At 35.2% G+C, this 24002-nt stretch overlaps 3 protein-coding genes across 4 annotated transcripts; 2 read left to right on the forward strand and 1 right to left on the reverse strand.

Annotated features, from left to right (window-relative positions):
- The first annotated feature begins 5345 nt into the window (after window positions 1-5345).
- On the forward strand, window positions 5346-9436 carry LOC113274880 (ADP-ribosylation factor-related protein 1-like). The gene is made up of 7 exons (XM_026524293.1): window positions 5346-5502; window positions 6294-6492; window positions 7326-7466; window positions 8153-8261; window positions 8355-8416; window positions 8674-8777; window positions 9079-9436. Exons 2-7 carry the CDS (start codon window positions 6400-6402, stop codon window positions 9176-9178), a joined length of 609 nt encoding a protein of 202 aa, XP_026380078.1. The 5' UTR covers window positions 5346-5502; window positions 6294-6399; the 3' UTR covers window positions 9179-9436.
- Window positions 9437-9804: 368 nt separating this feature from the next.
- Window positions 9805-10624, forward strand: LOC113274878 (3-hexulose-6-phosphate isomerase-like). Its single transcript, XM_026524292.1, has one exon. It carries the CDS (start codon window positions 9846-9848, stop codon window positions 10521-10523), a length of 678 nt encoding a protein of 225 aa, XP_026380077.1. The 5' UTR covers window positions 9805-9845; the 3' UTR covers window positions 10524-10624.
- Window positions 10516-12430, reverse strand: LOC113274877 (G2/mitotic-specific cyclin C13-1-like). 2 transcript variants are annotated; one of them, XR_003323299.1, is made up of 3 exons: window positions 11990-12430; window positions 10891-11749; window positions 10516-10809 (listed from the first exon to the last, which is right to left on the reverse strand). XR_003323299.1 is itself a non-coding variant. In XM_026524291.1 (2 exons), exons 1-2 carry the CDS (start codon window positions 12311-12313, stop codon window positions 10967-10969), a joined length of 1107 nt encoding a protein of 368 aa, XP_026380076.1. In that variant the 5' UTR covers window positions 12314-12430; the 3' UTR covers window positions 10516-10966. The 2 variants fall into 2 exon arrangements, 1 of the variants encoding a protein (XP_026380076.1); XM_026524291.1 differs by having other exon boundaries at window positions 10516-11749.
- Between the last annotated feature and the right edge of the window lie 11572 nt (window positions 12431-24002).

A 24002-nucleotide genomic window follows, 5' to 3' on the forward strand; every position in this document is an offset into this window, starting at 1 on the left:
GGAATATTATATGAGTTATCTTGTATCTTTATAAACTCCTTGATGAATACACTAAGTTTCGACTATATGAAATCATCGAAACAAGTTGGTATGTTGTTCTTTTTTGGTCATGAAGTATCTCTATGAAAATTTCATGAGGATCCCACTAGTTTTCGTACCTTTGCCAATTTATATTGACAAAAAGGGGGAGAATTAATGTGTAGTTCACACTATAAATTAATATGGTTTACGGATCATTATGTAAGGGGGAGTGTTTTTCATTGTGAGATGAAGTATTGATTAAGGGGGAGTGATACATATCACCATAGTATTGTTGTCAAAGTTGTAATACAATTGGACTTTGATGATGTGTAATAATACTATGACGTTGTATAACAATGATTGAGAGCAACTGTTTTCTCATTGTTATTTCTATGGATCTTCAACAACTATGATGCTGAATTGAACATCTATGAAATCATGCAAGTACTTGGAAGTGACGAAGATTTCGAGTAATGTTGAAGAACCAAGGAGATCAAGCATTTGGATGAGAAGCGACAAAGTTTATTTATTCTGTAATCCATATGTATTGATAGTTTTTTCACTAAAATTGAAAAAGTGGGAGATTGTTAGAGCACTGCTCGGCCGAACTCGCAAGCATTGCTATCTCAAGCTTGTTTGTCAATGTTAGTGATCAAAACTATAAGTCTTGATTTCTAGTCTACTTATAGTGATGTCTCGGACTATGATAGATTGTGTAGTTGAGCATTAGACTTCACGGCGTTCATCAATTGAAGACGAAGAACTACTAAGAAGAGATTGTGGAACTTCATCAACAAAAGGTATGTGGAGACTAAAACTCATCTATCACTTGGAAAGTCTATTTCTACTCTATCTCCTATATTGAGATAAAAGTCGTATTACTATATAGTTGTCGGTTATACACCTTTGAGATTTCGACCTGAGTTTAACTTGCTTACATATTTCTCGAAATATATGTTGGTAAGCTTTCGCTTCAACCAAGTTCATCTTATATTCTTGATGAAAGTCAAAAGATGATCATGTGAAAATCACTGAGTAACATCTTATATGGTTTGTGTGATACAATCATTTGGTGTAGACTTGGAATGTTTCATTATGCTTATTTCAATAACTTGAAAATTTCTTTGATGCTAATAGTGTGTGAAAACGGCTATTGTCATCCTCTAAGAAAGTTTCAATGATTGAAATAGAGTTTAGAATACTTAACGATCATTGGATTATGAATATAGTATGCATTCTTGCATGTATCTGATCCATGACTAGAACTAAAGTATGCATACCCGTATGCGTACTTGTAGTTGTGAAATTCCGTGTACCAAGTGCACATACCGGTATGCATACTTGCGTAAGGTATAGGTCCGGGAATTTATGCTGGGTTTTGGAAGTGTAATCAAGTACGCGTACCTATTCGCATACTGGAGAACCCAAACCCAGACCGGTTGCTCAGGTACGTGTACCCGTATGCATACTTTAGTGGTTAAAGTTATAAAATCGGTTGGCTCATGAACTAATACATTTATATATTAAGGAATGCATTCTTTGCAAACCGTGGCTATAATGTTCATGAATTGATCCGAGTGAATCAAACCGATTTTGCTTCAATTGTGTTCTTGTATACTTCTATGAGAATATAGCAATTGCACAACTCTTTAACTAGTTTCATTTGTGGTTTTATTTAGGAAATAAAACAAGAATTTAATTAGTTTTCTTTGTTACAGTGTGGTGTTCAAACTGGACTAGGTCCCGGAGTTTTTCTGCATTTGCGGTTTTCCTCGTTAACGAAACTCTAGAGTGTGTGTTATTTATTTTCCGGATAATATTTTGTTATATAATTGAAATATCACAGGTTGTGCGTTGAACCGATCAATTGGTAAATCCAACCTTTGGTTGTTGATTGAAATTGATTGATCCTTGAACATTGGTCTTTGGTACCGTTCAAGTTACTTCTCTTATCGGGCTCGCAAATTCCTATTTGTTGATTGCGGATTGAATTGAGAGATAGAGATATAAAACTCTTTGATATACTTTTCTTTAGATTGAGTCTGAATGTCTAGTTGATTCTCTTGAAAGTATATTGGAGTTTTTCTATTCAGATCGCCAAACGAAATATTGGGTGTGGTTGTTAGACCCCCGCCTTTTCAAACAGGTTTAACCCAAACGAAATGGAAAGAATCATCAAGCTTCAATAACCAAGAAAGAGTACTACTACTCATCCATATCGAAGCAAATTTAGCTCTTTTTTGCTCGGTAAGAAGGATAAGACCTTTCTTTTTCCCAACTCCGAGAGAGAGATGAAACAATTTCGCTTCAATACATAAAACTTACCCTCATCAAAGACCTATGCAACCTTCTTGTATCTTCTATGTTGCACTACCTTCCAAGATCTGCCGCACCATGGAGAACTGATGCCATCTCCAAAGCTTGAAAAAGAGGAACCGAGTTGACTCCTAAAAAATCGCCCGATCGACGCTCCTTCTCTCTCCTGATTATGTTTAAACCTACTTCTATTTCACTTGCTAGTTGGGAAGTATATGAAACACAAAATTGATAAGTACTCCTTGTCAATGCATTCGCCAAAAGAAAGAAGTCAATATAACCAGGCAACACCGAGATGGTAAACGAAGTATCTCCTAATTGATTGAGCTGCAAACTCAAAACCAAACACGAAACTCATATTTCTTTTCTCAGCTTATTGTTAGAGGATTGTCCTAGCATAGATTGTTCTCACTACCTATTTCGCCCCACATGAACAAAAACATATTTTAACCTCTTCATCAGTTCAGATGAAGATCCTTAGATGGCTAGCTCCACAACTGACAAAACATTTTGGAAGGATATTTTGGATAGTAAAAGAAAGTATCGAGGCCCCCTAAGGCCAAGCACTATGGTGAGCCTCATCCCTTACCTATCCCTTAAATGTAGGGAAAGGATATGGATCACAAGGCAACCTCACTATGGTCTGCTTTTATCCCTTCCCTACACTGCACCGAAACTCAGTTATCGTGTGAATAGTGCGTTTCCGTTTTTTTTCCTAAATATTATTTCCACGCGTTTAGATAATTATTATTTATGGGTAAGAAAAATTTGAAGAGAAAAAAATAGAGATATAATAGGAAATAAAGAGTTTTAGTAAAAATAAATAAAATAGGGTAGAACAAAAACATCTCAAACGGACACTAAGTATCCGTTGAAAATCACACGGAAACTCAGTTTTCGTAAAGTAGTTTTCACACGAAAACTCAATTTCCATGTGATTTCCCTTCCCTATTACCTGGATCAGATGTGATCCAGTTTGAGTAGTAGGGAAGGGATATCTTTACATAAGTAGGAATATGGAAGACCATAGTAGTTGCAAATTGCAATTTTTCCCTACATTAAAGGGATGGAGAAGGGATGAGGCTCACCATAATGCTTGGCCTAAGGGGATCTGACAAGAGAAATATACGAAATGAATATGATATGTAATTTTCAATGAGTGAAACAAACTGTGGTTACTGATTCTCGTCAATGTTTGAGGAATGTTGAGATGAAATTGAGCACCAATCGAACTCATTTTCTCTCATTAATAGAATCAGGTATTAACATCATCCAAACTGCCAATACCACAATTTTCATTTAAGAGAAAAGTGATGTTTTGAGTAACTTTTAAAATAATACTACAATTTTTTGTGTTCATCAAATTCTTGTTTGATTTCCTAAAGAAAACTAAAACTCTTGTTTGCATAACAATATTGTTTTCCACTAAAACCCATGTCGGATTGGTTGACTATTTTCATTTTAGAAAAATAAATAAAAGACATCTGGTAGTAATCTACTCATCACTGGTATCTTTTGCGGATATAACTCTTTTTCTCATAGCCTTCTCAGATCAAATTAATACGGTGCTATGATGACATAATGTCTCCAAAAAGAATTTATTATTTCATGTCAAATAAAATTACTGTGACTTATAATCAAGAATTGACACGATCCAAAATTGCAAACACCACTCGATACAATATAAATCAAAAAAGATACAAAGCAATTCTCAAATAATACGGTCACAAGGTATAATAAAACAACATGAAATTTTTAGGTGAATTTATCGATCCTCCTTGTAACTTTTATTTTTGGGAGAAAGAAAACAAGGTTCGAATTAATCGAAAGAAAAAAATGATCCTTTCAGCGATTTTCCAATAAAAGCTATGCCTGATTAGTTTCCTCCCATATCTCAACTATTTTTGTTTTAGAATAAAAAAATATACAAAATAACATCCCACAGTCACGAATGAGTAGATACTATTGATAATAATATCCCTAAAAAGAACTTATAATTGTATATCAAATAAAATTATCGTGACCCATAATCCCATATAGTTGGTGTGTGTTACACATAATCGAAAATACAAATAGGTATATTTTGCATTTTGTGTACTTACAATCACTTGTTTCCCATTGTTAACAACAAACTATACGACTGATAGTTTGTTTGGATGCAAGAAGCAAAATACTTTGTTTCACAAAAAGTTAATTTATTTTGCTTTTAGAAATCATTCTGAGATTGTGTAACGTCTGACTTTTTCGCTTCTGGAAATGAAAAAGCAATTTCTGGAATGGCAACCAAAAAGAAGCTGGAATGGTATCCAAACATGCCATAGATATGTGTGGTAACAAGTAACAAACGTAAGCTTACAATTTGGTACGCACGTCCAGAATGGACCAGCAGATTGAGAAGCAAGCTTAACTAGGCCTCTAGACAATGTTATTAATTAAATCCAATAGAACAAGGTGACATATCTCATTTACTGCAGAAAAATGAAAGGCCGCTAATGGAGATTTTAGGGAAGTTACCAAACTCCATATAATTGAAGGCTAGTTTATTTGTTTTTTTTATACCGTAGTAATGAAAAAAGCTTACATCTTATTTGGATACCAAAAGCAAAAATCATTCTCAAAAGCCATAAGCAAGAACAATTTGCTTCACGAAAAGTTAATTTTCGCTCCCAGGAGTTATCTTGAAAATTTACGTCGATAGCCAGTATGGGTACCATTCCAGAAGTTATTTTCTGACTTTTAGAAGTAAAATAATCAGAAATTAGTTTGGACAGACAATTTCAGTGGCTTCTAGGAGCATAACATTAACAACGGCAAACTTGCCAAACTTGTCCTCAACCTATCGTAGGTACTACTAAGCGACTTTTCTCATTACCTATTTTGCCCCAATTGGACCAAAGAGCATTTTGGATTACACCTCAGCTGTAGAGAGCATTTGGAAGGGTATTTTGGGTAGTAAAACAAAGTGCCGATGGCCGCGAGGGGATCTGGCGAGACAAGACTAGACTCTACACAGAGAGAGAAAAGAATCTGATTTTGATTTGTAATTTCTTATGAGTGACAATTTTGGGAATTCTAACACCAAAACCTAAATTTTCCGTGTTCTTCAAAAATCTGAGGTTTCGTTGAATTTGAGCACTTGAAGAAGAAGCTACGCTGTATATCTAGGTAATGAATCTGTTTCTCTTCTTTTGTTATGATCTCTCCTTGTAATTTGATCTGATCCCTAATTTGATTTTTCTAACTTTTCAATTTTATCGATCTGAAATAATTTTCTTAGTTTCGATTGTACGAAATTACTAGATGCTTTAGACTAATTAGAAAAACTCATTCATGCATGTATAAAGAGTGAAATTTTGATTTATATGCAATGTTAGCTTCTGCTTGTGGGAGAGGAAATTGACTTGTAGAAAATGTAGAAGATTTACCTTGAATATGTTAGGAAAGGATCAATAATACTGGGAAGCGGCAGGGTTATGGAAAATGTAAAAGCTTTAGAAAGCTTCACTTGTTTGATTATAAGCCATATTGTCAGAAATAATAATCGCAAGACTTGGTGGAGATGAATTGGTTTTGACCTCATATAACTTTCTTTAATTGGAATGATATACATTAAGGACTGAAGAAGAATATCTAGAGGTTCTTATATACAGCAAAATGACTACATTCTCAAGAGAAAATCTTGATAAGTCTGATATCATCTACTGAATTACATGGTTTACCAAGTCTTTCCGATTTCCATAGAGTGTTAATTACATCCATAAAGCTCAAGTCTTACTGATCATCTATGAGTTTTATTAGATGTTTATGTATGTGCTAGGGTGAATGATATATGAATCCTGTTGTACTTCGAAACCCAATCGATGGTTGTAGAACGTCATGAAATTTTTCGGGTTTCGGACTGGTTTTGAAGGGGGGTTTTCTTCCAGAATTGTTGACACCTGCTTATCCATGTGCAGGTTTTTTAACTTCTGGCCTGGTAATATTGTTATGCCAAATTGGTTCTTATGACTATTGAGAGTTAAGGTGGGGGAAGAAACGTGTTAGAAGAACAGACAAGTTAAAATGTTCTCACTGTTTTATGGACTCTGGAAGTACGTGTTCAGTAAGACGGAATTTCATGTTCTTATTCTTGGAATCGACAAAGCTGGGAAAACTGTAAGATTTTCTTTTCTAACCAGATCTATATTTTTCTATGATGGTATTTCTCGTTTCCATTTCATTAAGCATGTATATTTTTCTTGAGGAATTTAGATTAATGATATGTATAAGGTGTGTAGGTTTTAGTACTACTAATCCTAAACCTTAATATAACAGTGAATGGGTGGATACTTCTATTGCCAGATGAATGCTTACTAACAATGATACCCCATGGCTTGACATGTTTTAAATTTTAGCGACTATAGTCTCTCGTCAAAGCTAGTTCATACTTTACACTTTTACTGTTTGTGTGTGATGGACATGCACAATACTGCTGGAAGAGCTCACTCTTGTCGCATAAAGACCGTGTTGGACACTTAGTTAGGATGCTGGGGAGCATGATTATCAGGAAGAATGTGCTTCTCAAGCAACCATCTTTATTTTGCCTCGGTACCACTAAGTATATCAATGGTGGGACCTTTGTCTCAAACTCATCCAAGCATATAATTCTAAGTTGGTGTGCAATATATTAGATGGTATCAATAGTTAACTAATAAGTGCGGTTTGTTTGATGTGAATTTCTGTGAGACTTTTAGCTCTTATCATATGTTGGTTCTTGCTCTACTTTTTCTCTTCCCTGTAAAAATTATGAGTAAAAGTTAGGATTTTGACAGACATTTCAAATTTGAAGTACTAAAGTTGCTGTTTGCTAGGCAGTGATTGTATTTAAGGGCCTGTTAGGAATTGGTGCAGGTGATGAACGCGATATTTATGGTTTATTGATAAGTGTGTTTATATAATAATGTCAATCTGGGAAGCTGTCTTTACTATGATATTTAATCTGTTTGCAGACTTTATTAGAGAAATTGAAGTCGTTGTATTCAAACGTGGAAGGCCTTCCCCCTGGTCGAATTGTTCCTACAGTTGGTCTCAACATTGGCCGGGTTGAAGCATCAAATACAAAGCTTGTTTTCTGGGACCTGGGAGGTCAGGTATGTCAGAGGCCTCCTGCACCTAATATCTTGCTGTCTCTTTTTCCAAGCATTTTCAATAATTACCTGGCAATATCCGTCATGTAACATGAATGATGGATGATATGGTCTCCCGTCTATCCACTTGCATGTAGGTTTTTAGAGTTTGGGCATAGAAACTTATTTAATTGGGCGATGGATCATAGTTTAAGTCTGGAGAAGGGAAGACTTAGAGTTGGTTAGTTCTGTCTCAAGTCTCAACTGCTTCTATAATAAGTTCTACTAGAGTTCATATATTTTTTAAGTGGGTAGAAATGTAGAATGAGCATCTGTATCTTTTTTAGTTCTCTTTTATCTAGGGTAGGATTTCTTAGTAGATCCAGCTACAGTATATCTGGTGCAAGTTGGAAGTTGGAACTGCTTCCGAAACTCCATGATGTCTACTAGGGTGTGCTAAACATGGATAAAGAGTAGAGTTGCCACCTTTTGTCAGTCTTAGGTATATGCGGTTTTCAAGTTCTGAGGTCTCGATTGCTAGACTCAAGCTGCAATTGTCTATTTTTTTTTTAGCAGAATTTGCCATTCAAATTTTTTTGTTAGCAGAATCTCTGTATCATAATGTCTACAACACCTTAATATCTAGTGCAAGAGTTTCCTTTCTAGGGCTTCACAAATCTCATGTTGGTGAATTAACTTTCTGTTGACAGAGTGGCCTGCGACCAATTTGGGAAAAGTATTTTGAAGAGGCACATGCTGTAATATATGTAATTGATGCTGCTTCCCCATCACGCTTTGAAGATTCAAAATCTGCATTGGGTTGGTGATGTTCCATATAATGTTATTTTAGCTGTATTGGACTAAATTACGTCCAGCGTTTTAATCCTTCATTATCTTGATTTCACTTGCCAGAAAAATTACTTCGGCATGAGGATTTACAAGGGGCCCCTCTTCTGATAGTAGCAAACAAACAGGTTGGTTTCTTCTTTTCTATTTTTTTATTATTATATGTAGTTATTGTACAGTTTCTTAATCAGAGGGCGAAGTAGGATTGTTTGGATCCAAAACTAAGAGGCCACTTAATGATTGTTGGATATGAAAGACAGTCTGCTAAGAATCTATCCTTCTCTATTTTTGGGTCTTTAACTCTATTCTTTTTTTCCTATTTTTTATCTCATCTTCTTATGTAGGATAGATGTAAGACCCATATTGATGTATATCTTGATCGCAGGATCTTGCAGGGGCTGTCAGTGTTGATGAACTCTCTAGGTATTTAGATCTGAAAGAGTTGGATGAGAGGCAGCACATGTTTGAAGCTGTTTGCGCACATGATGGGTAAGCCTAGAACTTGGATACTGTAGCTAGCAGCATGTAAGAACATTATGTAGCGAGATTTCACTGAAACATGAGTCTGATGCTTACTGTTCAAGCTCCTCCATCTGTTACCCCAGAGCATTCCTAGTGACGTCTGTATATTTTCTCACCTTTCTCGCAATCCCAATGGCGACCATCTCACTTTAGGGTTTCATAAGGGTCTTCATACCAGAAAAGAAACCCAGTAATGTCTATTAAGTCAAACTTCCATTTACTGGGCATCGAGCAAACCTTACCTTATATGCGTGTTCTGAATTTGCAGGACGGGAGTTAAAGAGGGGATAGACTGGCTAGTTGAAGTGATGCAGAGAAGTAAGAGAACCGAAAGATTGAGAATCCGTGCAGGTGTGTCAGGTCCTTAGCTTAAGAGAAGGTCTCGATACAAAAAGATTAAAAAGATTTGCGGTGGTCTTACATTTTGGCCTTTGTGTCAACCTCTGAGAAGGAGAAAGCCATTTCTGCTGCCAATATTACTTGTATTTGTTATTAAAAGAGCGGAAAAATGGCTGAAATTGTTGCGCCATAGTTTGGTTAAAATTTGTATTTTTTGTACCTGAGAGAATTTTATATTAGATTTTTCACATTTTTACAGCTTGATAAATAAAAAATTTTGAGCGAAATCGGATCTCTCTTTATCAAGTGGTATCAGCTCTATTTTATTAAAAATTCCTAACTCAGAATTGACTATTTACAAGTTGGAAAATGTAGGTATAGAAGGACCACTCTCTTCCTGACCTAAGGTTTCGCTAGATCTTAGCACTTGGCAGCTATTGGATTTAGAAAAAGAAGTATCCAAAACATAAAAAGCACTGTCGGTTGCTCAAAGACGACAAGCATGTAAGTTTATACCCAGAGTTTGAAATTTGAAAATCCACTTTGGCTGGAAAGAAACAAAATTATGGATGGGCCATTGATTAAATCATGACAATGATGTCAAGATATTTAAAATTGGAAAACAAGATAAGAATTGAGAATCCTCCCACACCTTCCTCTGGCTTCATAATCACACCATTCTCATTTCAGGGTTGTATGATGGCAGATCAAGACAGAAACAGTTCTTACTACATGTCAGTCATGGCAACACAGATATGCAATCAGATCAGTTCAGTTTTCTCCCCACCATCGACTTCAGCCACCTCCAATGGCCGACCATCAGCCCTTTCAGTTGCCGTGGAGGAGATCAAAGCAGCTGTTGTAGACCGTAATGGCCGAGTATTCGTTCATGGGGTAGGCCGAGAAGGACTAATGCTGAAAGCACTCTGTATGCGTCTCAGCCATCTCAGCATATCAGCTCACTGCGTCGGCGACATGACTACACCTCCGATCTCTTCCTCCGACCTTCTCATCGCTTCTGCAGGTCCTGGTGGGTTCTCTACAGTTGATGCCATTTGTGGAGTGGCAAAATCAAACGGTGCACGCATACTTCTATTCACAGCTCAACCTGATTCTGGATCAGCTACTCAATATGCAACTGCAATTGGGTTTATTCCGGCACAGACCATGGCTAATGATGATGTAGCTAACAATGGAGAGAAAGATGATTTGAGCCAACGAGCAGTATCATCAACTAGAAGAGATTTGCTTCCTATGGGTAGTGTATATGAGGGAGCCATGTTTGTGTTGTTTGAAATGGTAGTATATGAGTTAGGAAGTATTCTAGGCCAGACCCCAGGGGCCATTAGATTGCGCCATACAAATCTTGAGTAAAATCGTGTTCGTATTTTATTTCTCCGAATGATGATCACAACAAATTTGTTTCCTCATCTCTTCAAATTACATTTTCAATGAAGAGTCTGTTTTTGGCAAAAGTGGCTACCAACATGTTTACATAGAAGTTAGAACAAAGCTAAACCAAGTAACCAACATGTTACACAACAAACAAAAGAATTAACAAACTACATGTCAATTCTTGATTTTGCCTTCTGAACTGAGTTGCAGCAAGCGTCTTTGGCCTAGACAGTCATATCCATTCTCCAGCTCAATAACACAAGGCTGCACGTGGTTTGCTAACGCTAGATCTAAACTCTGCACCCTCCAAGCACGTGCAGCCTTGTGTTATTGAGCCAAGCAAGGCAAGCATCCATAGCAGGCAAATGAAAGAATCCACTATTTCTCATTATCAGTGTTGCTCAAAGAAAAACATTTCTATTTCATACTTCAATTACTTCCACATCTTCAAAGCAAGACTTAGGGATTTCTGCAACAGAAACCAATTTCGATACGGAATTGAACTTTCCTTGTCTGTATTTATCTCTAATTGCTGATAAAGCACCACATTTCTTACTCAACCGCACCTCTTGAAGAGCTAGCACACAATCCTTCAGATCAGCAGCACTATAACCTGAACAACTTTGAAGAGTTGCACTCCAAGGATGCACATTTGGCTGAAGCGTAAACCTTGAAAGAAATACAACTGATGCAGCAATCATTGACGGCAAGAACTTAACACATCCATAATCCAATAAACTCAACTCTGCAAGATAACAACCCAAATTCTCCAACACATTTTTGGACTTAACATTCTTTTGAGCAACCATTGCATATCTACCCAAAAATGACTTAATAGTTGGATTACCCATTTCAAAGTTAAGAGAATTAAGGATATCTGATTCCATCTTAATGATATCTTCTTTGCTGTAGGTATGATCAGTTATGTAACAAAAATCAGCTAGATCTGGTGGACTAATCTCTTCATATTTCGAAGCAATGAACATACAAGTAACCCCAAGCAATTGAAGCTTGTGACGATGAATCGGTTTCGATGAAAGATATCTATCAAGATATGAAACAGCTAGGTAAAGGGTTTCAGATACAACCTTGTATTCTTCAGCTACTTCAACTAACCAATCCACTAAGATCCCTCTCATGGTCACTGTGACATCTATTTGGACTTTCTCAATGTAATCTGGTTTTGGCCTTCTTTTGTTCTCAATCTACAATAAAATCAAAAACCCAGATCAGAAATCATATAGATTAACAAAATCTCTTTACAGAAAACCCTAATCAAGATCCCCAAATTACAAATCAAAACCCAAATTTCCAAAACCCCAACAATTAAATCAAGATCCCCAAATCTTAAAATCAAATCAGATGAGATTAAAATTGAAAACCCAGATCTAAAATGAAGAAATGAAATCAACGAAAATGAATCAAGATCCCCAAAATTATATTACCTCCATGGAATGAAGATACTGATAGATATCAGATACGTAAGGAACACACATCTGAGGATCATCGATTTCAGGTTTCCTTCCCATAATCTTCTTCCTTCTATTGATAACTCTAGGAACAATAGGTTTCTTAAACTCCTCTTCATCAAAATCTGAATCTGAATCTTCTCCTCCTCCATTACCAAACTCAAAACATTTCAGATTTGTTACATCGCCTAATACAACCCTTTTCTTAGATACAGATGGTCTGATATTCTGAACTGCAGCTCTTTTCTTCCCTGCTCTTGTAACCATCATGGTGTTGTTGCTTTGATCTTCGAAAGTCATCTCTCTAGATGTTAAGAAACAGAAAAGATTTCTAGAGAGAAAGAGAGAGCAAGGGAGGATTGAGAAGAAGATGATGAAGATTTGAGAGAGGGGCTTGAGAGGATTGAGAAATGGTGGAGATTGAGACCCTATTTAGAGACACTGAAAAGAGTTCGAAACTTAAAATGATTTCAGAATTTAGAATTTTTAATTTTCGCGCACAAGGCAAAATATTTTGTTAAAACTTCGATTTGTTGAATTGTTTTAAATTTCCCTCTCAAAATTGAGAATTCAGATTCTGACGGCATTTTGGGCGGGACCTACTAACTCGAAATACTTGTGGGGTCCACACTTTTTAAGTCTTTTGTTTGTTTGAACTTGGAAGTTTAAAACTTTGGAGGTTTTTTTTGCTTTCCCGCGACTTGGGCCCCACAAATTTTTTAAGGTGCGTATCTTAGGTGTGAAATTTTGGAATGAAAATTTTTGGTGGTGAAAATTTTGAAATGAAACATTAATTTAAGATTTGAATCTGTTTTTTTTAATGTGATTGGTACTGTTGTGATATATGGAGGGAATAAGATACTATTCTAATAAAAGTCGGATCCGAGGATGTAATTTTTGAGTAATGACTTTGAGCACTACTTAGGATCCTTGGTGACAGAAATTTCATTTGGATTTGTTATTTTGGCGCCTAAACTAATTCTTTCTTTCAATTTTTCAATTTTTTTTTTTTTTTGTGGAGCAGCAGCCTAAGTATTGTTTTTGAAAGAAAACATTATGTGCGTGATGGTGTAACAATGGACTCGGGTTAGGTGGTGGATAATGTGTAATTGGTTGTAATATGAAAAGAATATATCCACCGAGAGAAATCTATAAGATATATCATGAGGCTAGATACAACTGTTGAACTGTACCATTAGGATTCATAGATACATATAATTTTTGTGTCGGATTAATACTAAGAGTCCAAAAAGGTTGATGGGATTTTTATGAAATCAATTATTGGGACAACAAAGAAGATTTGGGACATCAAGGTATTAAAATGTCCAAAATGTGGATAAGGGACTTAATTATGTAAGATCAAGTGGATTCAACTGACCATCAATCATCAGAATCAAGTGGATTCAACTGAATCATCTTCAAATGTAGTAGTTGACATTGAAAATCAAGAATTGGTGTATCAAGGAGTTGAAATAGACGTTAGTACTCCAGAAATGAACGTTATAAGGTAACAAGTAACAACCGAAAAACCCACAATTCATTTCTTCTTTTGATTGGTTAAAAGGTGAGATTTGAGGAAGTAAAGGTTTAAATTTGGGTTTCTAAAATTGTTTACGGCTGAGAGTTCTTATTTTCCCAACCATAAATCAGCTATTACGGCTGGGAAAATAGCAATCAGAGCCGTAAAATAGCAATAAAGAAACAGTTTCTTTGTAGCTTACATCCTTACACGGTTCCAAAACCTGTATCATAGTGTATACTCTTCTGTGTAATTTCGAGGAGGACTTCTCGCATGCTTACATGAATTCCTAATAAGAGTTTCATCTAAACTAAGAAAGTTTTTGCTTGAAGTTCTAAGTTATCTTAGCTTGAAATCAAAACTACCTAGAGTTTTGGAAATTTGTAAATAAAGAGACTCTTGACACTTCTGTGTCCTAGTTGCTAAGTTAGAGTCGTCCTTTATAACCTAGGTTGTTTGTGAACTGTATTCCAGGTTATCACTTAAAGACTTCACTTAAGGATTCGTGAAGTCAGGCCAGACTATCTTTTACCTAATAGTTCTTGTATCCTGATCTTGTTCTTGTTGATCGTTAAGGTTATCGTGATCTCCAATCAGAAACGAGATAAATAGAAATCACAAATTTCTCTTTGTCTCAGACTTTGTAATTCCTCAAGATAGATATCTAAACTCTTTGTTTGGATTGTTCTTGAGAGGTAGTAAATAATCCATTCTTCTCAATTAACTTAGTGTAAGTGTTCCAGATTCGTGAGGTTTGTTGGACTTTGTATATTACAAACAGATTTCCAAACCTATATTGAATCATCAAAAGGAAATCAAATAGGCTTATTTGTTAGAGGAAGATTGGTATCAAAAGTCTTCACTTAGGTTGAAGCAACTCTTTGGCTGTAAAGGACATCAGCTAAGGGAATCAACTGCATAGAGCCTTGCAAGGTTCAAGAGACGTAAGTAGCACGACTGCAGATGAATTTATTGGAGGTCTAATTCGGCCTAAACTACATTCTAGTCCAAAGTCTGATAGTAAGCTAGTATTTGTGGCGGCATAGTACAGTTCGGTTTTCAAAGTTGTACGAGGTCCTAGAATGCGGTAATCAATTTGTATAACTTCTTAATTATGGGAGCATTCAAAATGGCATTACGTCACGAGATTTTATGCTAGGACTTCCTCCTTGTGTGTCGTGGCATTATTTTACTTTCAACATTATAATTATTGTTATAGTTTTACTTAAGTAATTGTATTTATAATTTGATCTACTTGATACGATCCCAAAGTTAGTTCGGTCTCGAACTATGACTATATACCAAGTTACATCTTGTTGAAGTAATTCTTTGGCCATTACTGTTTTGATAGAATTACGTGTGTTTGTATAGGTTGATATCCAATAGATTCTGGTGTAATCGATACCCCTATCATTTCAATTGGTATCAGAGAAGGCAAACACAATAATATCTATGTATTTGGTGCAATCCAACATATAAGACATGAGTCAGATCAGGATTTTAAGAAATTTTAAAAGAAGCTCATTTAACGTACCACCGGGTTTTAGTATACTTTGTCCAGGTTTATCCGAATAAGATCCAACATGTTTTTTACTCCTTATCAACATCTTAACATTGTTAAGTTTTTCAATGAAAAAACTCAAGGGGTGCGACTGATGCAAATGTGTTTATCAGAAAATAAGCACATGCGCGTTTGATAAATATGTTGCCAGATTTTCCACCTGGGGTGTTGCTGAAACTACTAATATTGTTAAGTAGACATACTAGTCCTCTATTAAAATGAAACGAAACACAACAATAGGTTTCAGTTTTGTCATCCAACAAAGTGAACCTTTTATGACTGATATAACGAGCAAGCCTAATAAAGGTTACAATGATGCATCAAACAATTATGCGTTTGTGGAAGTTTTGTGTTGGCGAGAGAATAAGTTTCGTAATAATAAAACAACTAAAGTCCTTCCTGGATTGGATAAAATTACTTCCTCCACTAGTAGTGCAAAGGTAAAATTCCTATTGAATTTGTCTTTTCAAAACAAGGGTATTGACAAGGAGCAACCCAAGAAATTAAAATCCCAGCAATGAAATATAACATGCTTTCGGCTAAAGGATATGGTCCATTAGGACAACGGTATTAAGAATTAAGTTACAAGCATGAACAATAAGGGTTGTTATAGAGCTAATGATGTATATGTAGAAGCTTCATCGAGGGTGCAGATCCACATTTGATCGAAAAAAAGCTGAGCCTATGTACTCTACTTATGAGATTAAAAAAAAAAATCATTAGTTTTGTTATGATCTTTAAGCAGCCAAATAAATGACAAATATTATTTCCTTGAAATTTAAATTTTCAATTTAAAGGATGTCGCGAGATTAGGGTCCGAATTGAATTTCAAGTAATTCAAACAAACAAGAAAGGTCTTTTGCCTTCATTAATAACTTGAGAAGCTCTTCGAAAGTGGTATCCAATTAATCATGAAGATATTCAAGAGCATACAGTAATGGTTTTCGAAGAAATAAAAAATTCTCTTGCGACACAAATTGAACTTAAAGACTCAAAAAGCATTTAATAGACTTTTTCAAGATATTGAAAACAACCAAACAGATCATTGGACCTAGGGAAAAAACATAACAATGAAAAAGTTTTGGGAGAAAAAGAAAATAAGATGTACGAGGAAACAAGTAGAAACTCAAACCAAGACTCAATTTGTCACTTAGATTTCACGAACCTAGGTTAGAGAATTTTTCTCATAATGTCTTTTCGTAACTTGAGTTCGCGAATCTAGGCAAGAAAAATTTCTCAAGATGCCTTTTGTAAGTTGGGTTCGCGAACTGATACACGCATTTATGTGTCTATTTTGTTCTCAATTTTCTGTATTGTTAGACTCGATTAAGTACTTATTGTGTTATTTTGTGTTCTTGTAGGAAATTTTAGAGAAATAAGTCCTTGCGGCGAAATGGGCTCAAAAACCAGTGTTTTACACCCCGGAGAAATGTACCGTAGGAACCCAGAAAAATTACTATTTCCACCCCAATTGATATTCGCACCTCAGCACTCTGGATAAGGGGCACCTTCTTCAACAATTTGAATTTGTGTTTTTGGCGGGAAATGAAGTTTTCAACTGGCAGAATTTTGATTGTCAAAATGAATGGGTTAGAGTGCGATTCAATCGCTGAAAATTGGCAGAAAGATGTGATTTGGCATAAGGAACAAAGTTTGGGTGGTGGTTTCGATCAAATTTGGCTGGAATACGTGTTTTGATTCTCGAGTTCAAAACAGGGCAAGCATGCACTGGAGGATTATAATCACGCGTCATGGAGAGTTATGGACGTGTTCTGATGATGTGGAATGGCTCGAGCATCACTGTGGGTTGTGAAGAATCGATTTGGAGAGTTGGGAGTAGAGAGGAAGCTGCAGAGGAAGAATCACAAATTATCTCTGTTGCTGCTGCTGTTCGTGATGAAGATGAAGAACATGAAGAACGGACCTGCACCAGCAGTCGTTTATCAACAGTGAAACAGACTCACAGGCGTGGGTCGTAGGTGTGGGTCTTAGAGCTACAGTAACAATAGCACTTCTTCTGTGTCGTTTAGTTTGGACGCTTTCTGTGGGTCGCACATTCACTGTTTTATTATTTCATCTCCATTTTCATCCTTGTAAACACCCTTTGAGCAATAAATAAATATTTTGAGCGTGTTTTTATCATGATGAGCTAAACCCAACACTGGGACGACGGAGGAGGTCGAATTTCATCCATGTGGTAATTTCATTAATTCTTTTATTTACTTTTTGCACTAATTTTAATTGAATTAAGATTTTAAATTAATTACTTGTGATTTCATTTGATGGAGTATGCTTAGTCCTAGGGATTTTTGATATGCCATGCTTAAGAAATACAAGTAATATTTTATAAAATCTATCTCGGCAATAAACTAGAGTTAATATTTGTTTTGTTTTTGAACTATAATTGCTAGAATTAATTTCTGAACCATTTGAAAATGAAAAAAAACGGCCGAATCTTTAGTCCCAGTACTCTTGCCCATATTGTTAATATTTTTTGTATATATTTATTTTCTATTAAGTCTAAAAAATTATCCTTCACAAGTCCGAGAGTTTGAACCTTCATTACTACAACCTATTTTCTACAGATTTTTTTTTCTCTTGAATTCACCAAGCTAACATCTTGAGTTCTTGAACCTAAAATTAAATGGGCTGACCGAATAACTTAGTTTTGGTTCACTCATCCTTCTTTGCTGTTAAGGAAAACGTTTCTCATATCATGGTTGATATTATTTATATACATCTTCATTTATAAGATCCGATTTGGTCGTGCTCAATTGGCTCATTTTTGTTGCTTCTCGTCAACAGATGGTTCCATTTTCGATGAAAGATATACTCATATAAGTAGCCGAAACAATGCCAGAAAACACAAAGAACAACAACAAAAAAGACATAAATGATACCAAAAAAGATAGTTGTTCCAAAAGTGTTAATAGCCACATTTTTTTACCTAAGGCATGGTAAAAATCTCTTTATATTTTGTTGTTAGTTTTTTCTCTTTTCTTTTAGTTATAAATAAATTGTTCTGATAATAATCAATCTTTTGTTCTCTTTCTGTAGGTTTTGTAGAAAAATCGAAACCACAGTGTGAAGAAAAAAAAGGTAAAGAGCCAAATGGTGGACCCATGACTGCAGTGGCTAACGAAGTTCGGGTAGTTGAGGATGCAACAAATGAATAAGAAAAACATTAATCGATGAAGGAGGATTAATCGTATTAGTTTCATGTTGCTTATGCACCGATGCATAGAATAATACCTATTTATTAATTATATTTTACATAGGATTTGGAGATCTTGTATTGAGTTACTAACCAATATAAACCTTATTTATTGAGTAACCACATTCATTAATCCCCTTATAATATTAATTGAAATATGCCTTCTTTTTTAACCATCTTTGTAGTTTTCTTATCTATTTATTTTCTGTCAATCAAAGTAATACTTGATTAACTGACTTTCGGGTCTTCAAAAAATCTATTTAATTGACTGACTGATTCAAATTGGATATATGTTTTGTTAATATTTATTTTTTTTAAAAACATACGTTAGAATCGTATATCTTTAAATATATGAAAAATAATCTTAATATGTTTCATGTTTATTAAATTGCAAATTTGTGCATCTGCCTAAACCGGGGTTCACCATCCATTATAATTGGAAAGGATTAACAATACGTAATCAGAACTTTAGATGTTTTTGTTTTAATTTTATACGATATTCGAGCTTATTGGTTGTATCTATCTTTTTCTATTTTTTCTTATAAAAAAAAAGAATCTCACCAAGTAGTCAAAATCATATCCATAACAAACTTGATGCGTCACTCTTCTCTTTGCAAGCTACTTCCACATGTCAGTGGCTAAATGATATAGCAACTGACCTTGCAATTCAACTGCACGTGAGGCATTTCTTGTAGCAGTTATAAGTCCATAAATTACACAGTTGTAGTTTTAATAGTAACTTGATTAGGTGAAGTTTGGTTTGGTCTTATTTTAAGTGGTCCTACATCAGTTTGGTGCCAAGTCAGTTTAGTGGTCATATTTAACTTTTTATGGAAGGCCAAGTTTTATTTGGGCAAAAATTTGCAAGGATTGAAATTTTCCATTAAGAAATCGAGATAAATTTTTGATATGAGCGTTTTATGACGGGGGTTTGGGGAACAAATGATATGTTAACATGTGTGTTTCAAATTAATTGAAAAAATATGTTTCCAAAAATATCAAAGATAAAATATAATCAATTTTTTCTCCAAAAATAAGTTTCTTTGATATTTTTGGAAACATAATATGCTGGAATCAAAGAATATGAAAAACACATGTCAACATATCATTTGTCCACCATGCCCCATCGAAAAACGCCCCCATCAAAAATTTATCAGGGAAGGAAAGAAGATCTTGGGTTATTACAAGTTGAAGTGGATAGGTTGGAGAATCTCATACATTTGATAGACAGTCTTAAAGAGATAATAAACACTTTACCTCAGGATGAGTTGGCTGAAAAGAGGTTCTCAGAATTAATAAATACAAAGTTATTTCTCTCAACCTGTCCAGAAAATGGCATGCTAGGTCTAAGTGTTAGAGCATAGCTCGGTCGACCTCGCATGCGTTGTTATCTCAAGCATGTTTGTTAATGTTAGTGATCAAAACTATGAGTCTTGATTTCTAGCCTACATAGCTAAGTCTCGGACTAGGATAGAAAAGTGTAGTTGAGCTCAAGGACTTCATGGCGATTCATCATACAACGACGAAGATCTATACAAGGAACCGTGGAACTTCATCAACAAAAAGGTATGTGGAGACTTGAACTTATCTATCACTCAAAAGTCCATCTATTCTATATCCTACTTCTTATAAGACAAAAGTCGTATGCTATATAGACTAGATCATACACATTTGACATTTCGAGCTGAGCATTCATTGCTTATCTTTTATCTCAAAATCGTGTGTTGGTAAAGCGTTTCGCTTTGATCAAGTTTATCTTCACCTAGTGACGAAAGTTATGAAAAGTTTCAATCACTTTAAGAATTGCTCTGACGTGAATCGGTCTGTGAATAACGACTACATAGCGTCCTCTGAGAATGTCTCAATGAGAGTTTAGATTACATAACCATGTATTCCTTGAACCGAAGTTTTCGAATTTTGTTGATCAAGAGAAATCGGGAGGATTGTGGAATTGTCTTGCCAAGTCCGCGAACCCAGTCTGCAGACCCAGTCCGCGAACTGTCGGAAGTTCTCAACCGAGAATTTCTGCTGGATTTTCCAAAACTCGTTTGTGTGCTAAGTCCGCGAACTGGCGGAAGTTCTCTTTCCGAGAATTTCTGCTGAGTTTGGAAAACTCAACCGATTAACTTAAGTCCGCGAACTTGTTTGTGAACTTAAGAGGTCATGATTTAAAAATGTGCTTTGAACATGAAATATTAAATTACTAAGGAATGCTTTATGCAAACCGTGGCTATAATGTTCATGAGTCGATTCAATCGAGTCGAATCATTTCTGTTTCAATTGTGTCTTGTGTAGTTACATAAGACCTCGTAGCAATTGAACAACTCTTTGACTAGTTCATTTTAGTCAATTGAACTAGTTATGGTGAAGAAGAACAAGGTTAATATGAAATGCTCATTTGGTTAAACTTCTGGGTTATTATGTTGAACCAACATACACGTACACGTTTGGGCACGGTTTTCACAAACCCAGTAAACGTATATCTCAAGTGTGTGGGACAAGCTAAGTTTTCGATCTAACGGTTGAGAAATATTAGATTGAATCTAAATCAGGTTTTCATCTAACGGTGAATAAGGATTTCTTTGTACCTAAGGCAAAACCCTGATTTGAAGGCTATATAAAGGAGACATCTAGCATTGTGCAAAACTAATCCCCACACGTCTATGTGATACTAGTGCGCTCGCTAGAGTCGATTCTCCTTTAACCTTTGGTTTTCTTCTCTAAAACCAGGTTAACGACTTAAAGACTTCATTGGGATTGTGAAGCTAGAGCGATACTACTTTTATCGTAGTTGTGTGATCTGATCTTGCATCTTCTATCGTACGAGTACAATCGATTGGTTGTCTTGAGATCATGGGAGTTATCCGATAGGCAAGATAAAGAAGTCACAAACATCTTCGTCTCACTATTTGTGATTCCTCGACAAACCGCATGTGTAGTCAAGAAGGATTGTAGAGAGGTGATTGATTAATCTATGCTGTTCTTCGGGAATATAAGACCGGATTATCAATTGGTTCCTGTTCACCTTGATTTTATATCTTAATACGGAACAAAACCTAGGGTTTATCTGTGGGAGACAGATTTATCCTTTGATAGACTTTTCTGTGTGAGACAGATCTTTTTATTATCAAGTCTGTGATTTTGGGTTGCAGCAAGTCTTGGTTGTGGGTGAGATCAGCTAAGGGAATCAAGTGCGTAGTATCCTGCTGGGATCAGAGGCGTAGGAGTACAACTGTACCTTGGATCGGTGGGAGACTGATTGGGGTTTAACTATAGTCCAGTCCAAAGTTAGCTTCGAGTAGGCTAGTGTCTGTAGCGGCTTAATACAGTGTCTGGACTAGGTCCCGGGGTTTTTCTGCATTTGCGGTTTCCTCGTTAACAAAATTTCTGGTGTCTGTGTTATTTCTTTTCCGCATTATATTTTATATAATTGAAATAATACAAGTTTTCGTTCGTGATCATCAATTGGAAATCCAACCTTTGGTTGTTGATTGATATTGATTGATCCTTGTACATTGGTCTTTGGTACCGTCCAAGTTATTCCTTGTATTTGATAAAGACTCACTATTGATTTTAGCTTGAGTAAAAATCAAATCAAGAGAGAGATATTAACTCCTTGAGATACTTTTATCTAGATTGAGTCTGACTATCTAGTTGATTCTCTAGCAAAGTATTTTGGAGTTAGTCCATACAGATTGCTAAGCGAAATATTCGGTGGTGTTGTTAGACCCCCGCTTTTTCACTAAGGGACAATGGTTAGGTGATGGTGAAAGAAATTCAAAAAAACTTTACAAAAATACTTCGTGCAGATGTAGGTATAATGGCATCGGAATTTGGCGGCAAAACTCAAGATTTACTTCCTTCTGATACTTCTACATATGTGGAATGGAATAGAAATAAAGGCGACTATCATACTCTCTATAACATGATACTTTTTTCTATATGGTGCACAATGTGTCTTGAGCGCCATTGAATAATTTTTCAGGGTAAATATAAGTACAATCATGTAAAGTGCATACTATGTGGTTCTGTTCTTTTAACAAAAACATAACCTAATCCCAAAATAGACAACATGCTCGGGCGCATAAAACAAAAATAACATCTGACAAATCTATAATGGTAAGAAAGACTACTAGAAAAGGATTCCATATTTTCTTGGACGCACAAACTGATTTTATAAGGTAACATCAATAGTATTTTAGTTTCAATCTCACAAAAACCTACATGTACATACATCTTTTCTAGCAAGTTTCAAGTTGAGTGTTTCTTCTTTGCAGCATTTTTAAGTTTGTGTTTGAGTATATTTATTACAATGGCTAGAAGAATAGCAGGGGTTGCAACGGATATATTTTGGTACGACATATTCTTGTGTTGGTGTATGACAACATGACAGTGTTGAGATCCTTGCGAATGATCAAGGAAATCATATAACTCCTACTTATGTTGCTTAGAATTTATTAGGCATCTATATAACCTTTTAAAGAGAATAAGCTATCCTAATTGTTGATATTTGCTTGATTTCTTCTTTTCTCTTGAAGAACCCAAATAAGCAAACAAATTTCCATTACCTTGATTGAAATATATCCAAAGCAAATCAATAGGATGTTAGAGGCATATTAGTTAAAGACTTTACTTTGGCTGAAACAACTATGAGATCTGTAAAGGACGTCAAATTTTTCATTTTTTTTATTATAGTTAATCTGGAGTTATATTTCATCATAACTCTGATATATGTTGCATGATGAAGCAACTATTAAAAGACGTCAAATTTTTATTTTTTTTAATTATAGTTAATCTCGAGTTATATTTTATCTTAACTCCAACATACGTTGCATTAATGTTATTTTGTTGTTTCTTATGATTAACATGACTTTTTATTTATTATTTTTAACCAATGGGGATACCTCACTAAAAATATCTTGAAATCTTAAGTTTTACGGTGACGGTGAAAAAGAGTTGAGATTTAAATATAATTATGAAATATATAGTTACTTTCAAATAGCATAAGTACCTATTGAAATGACGAGGGTACCGAGTACACCATAATATTTTTGTATAAATCTATTATAGATACACTTTGTGTAATCTTACATAAAGAATAATTGCGAAAACATCACTTCAGCAATATGTAACTTGGTATATATCTTAAGTTCGTGACGGAACCAATCTACGATATCATACCAAGTTTGATTAACGTACTTTAATTATAAAGATAATATAATGTTGAAGTAAAGTAAATCACACGACACACAATATTTTGTTAACGAGGAAAAATGCTTGGTAGAAAAACCTCGGTAACTAGTTCAGTTGTAAATACTCTCATAATTAAACATCTATATAAATTGACTACCGCAACTTCGTATAGTTGAGACCAAGTAAACTACTCATAGTTACCCAGTTCCTTATGTATCCTTGTGCTTACAATAAATCTGGTCTACGCACGTGAATCCTTATATAGAGTCTACTATCTCAAGTTGCTTCACCTGTTGTGAAGATTTCTGCTCTCAACTCCTTTGGATCGTAACCCGAAACGGTAAAGTACTAACCTATTCCTGTAACCACCTCAATATATTCTCCAAAACCCAGCAATAGTAAAAGATAAAGTTGAGTATAGAAGATCTTTTTGTTTATTCAATATAAACTATTGTGGTCAAAGATCAAACCAAGACAAAGATTATAAAATAATCTATCGCAA

The sequence above is a fragment of the Papaver somniferum genome, chromosome 4, assembly GCF_003573695.1.
Source record: "Papaver somniferum cultivar HN1 chromosome 4, ASM357369v1, whole genome shotgun sequence".
NCBI classification, from domain to species: Eukaryota; Viridiplantae; Streptophyta; class Magnoliopsida; order Ranunculales; family Papaveraceae; genus Papaver; species Papaver somniferum.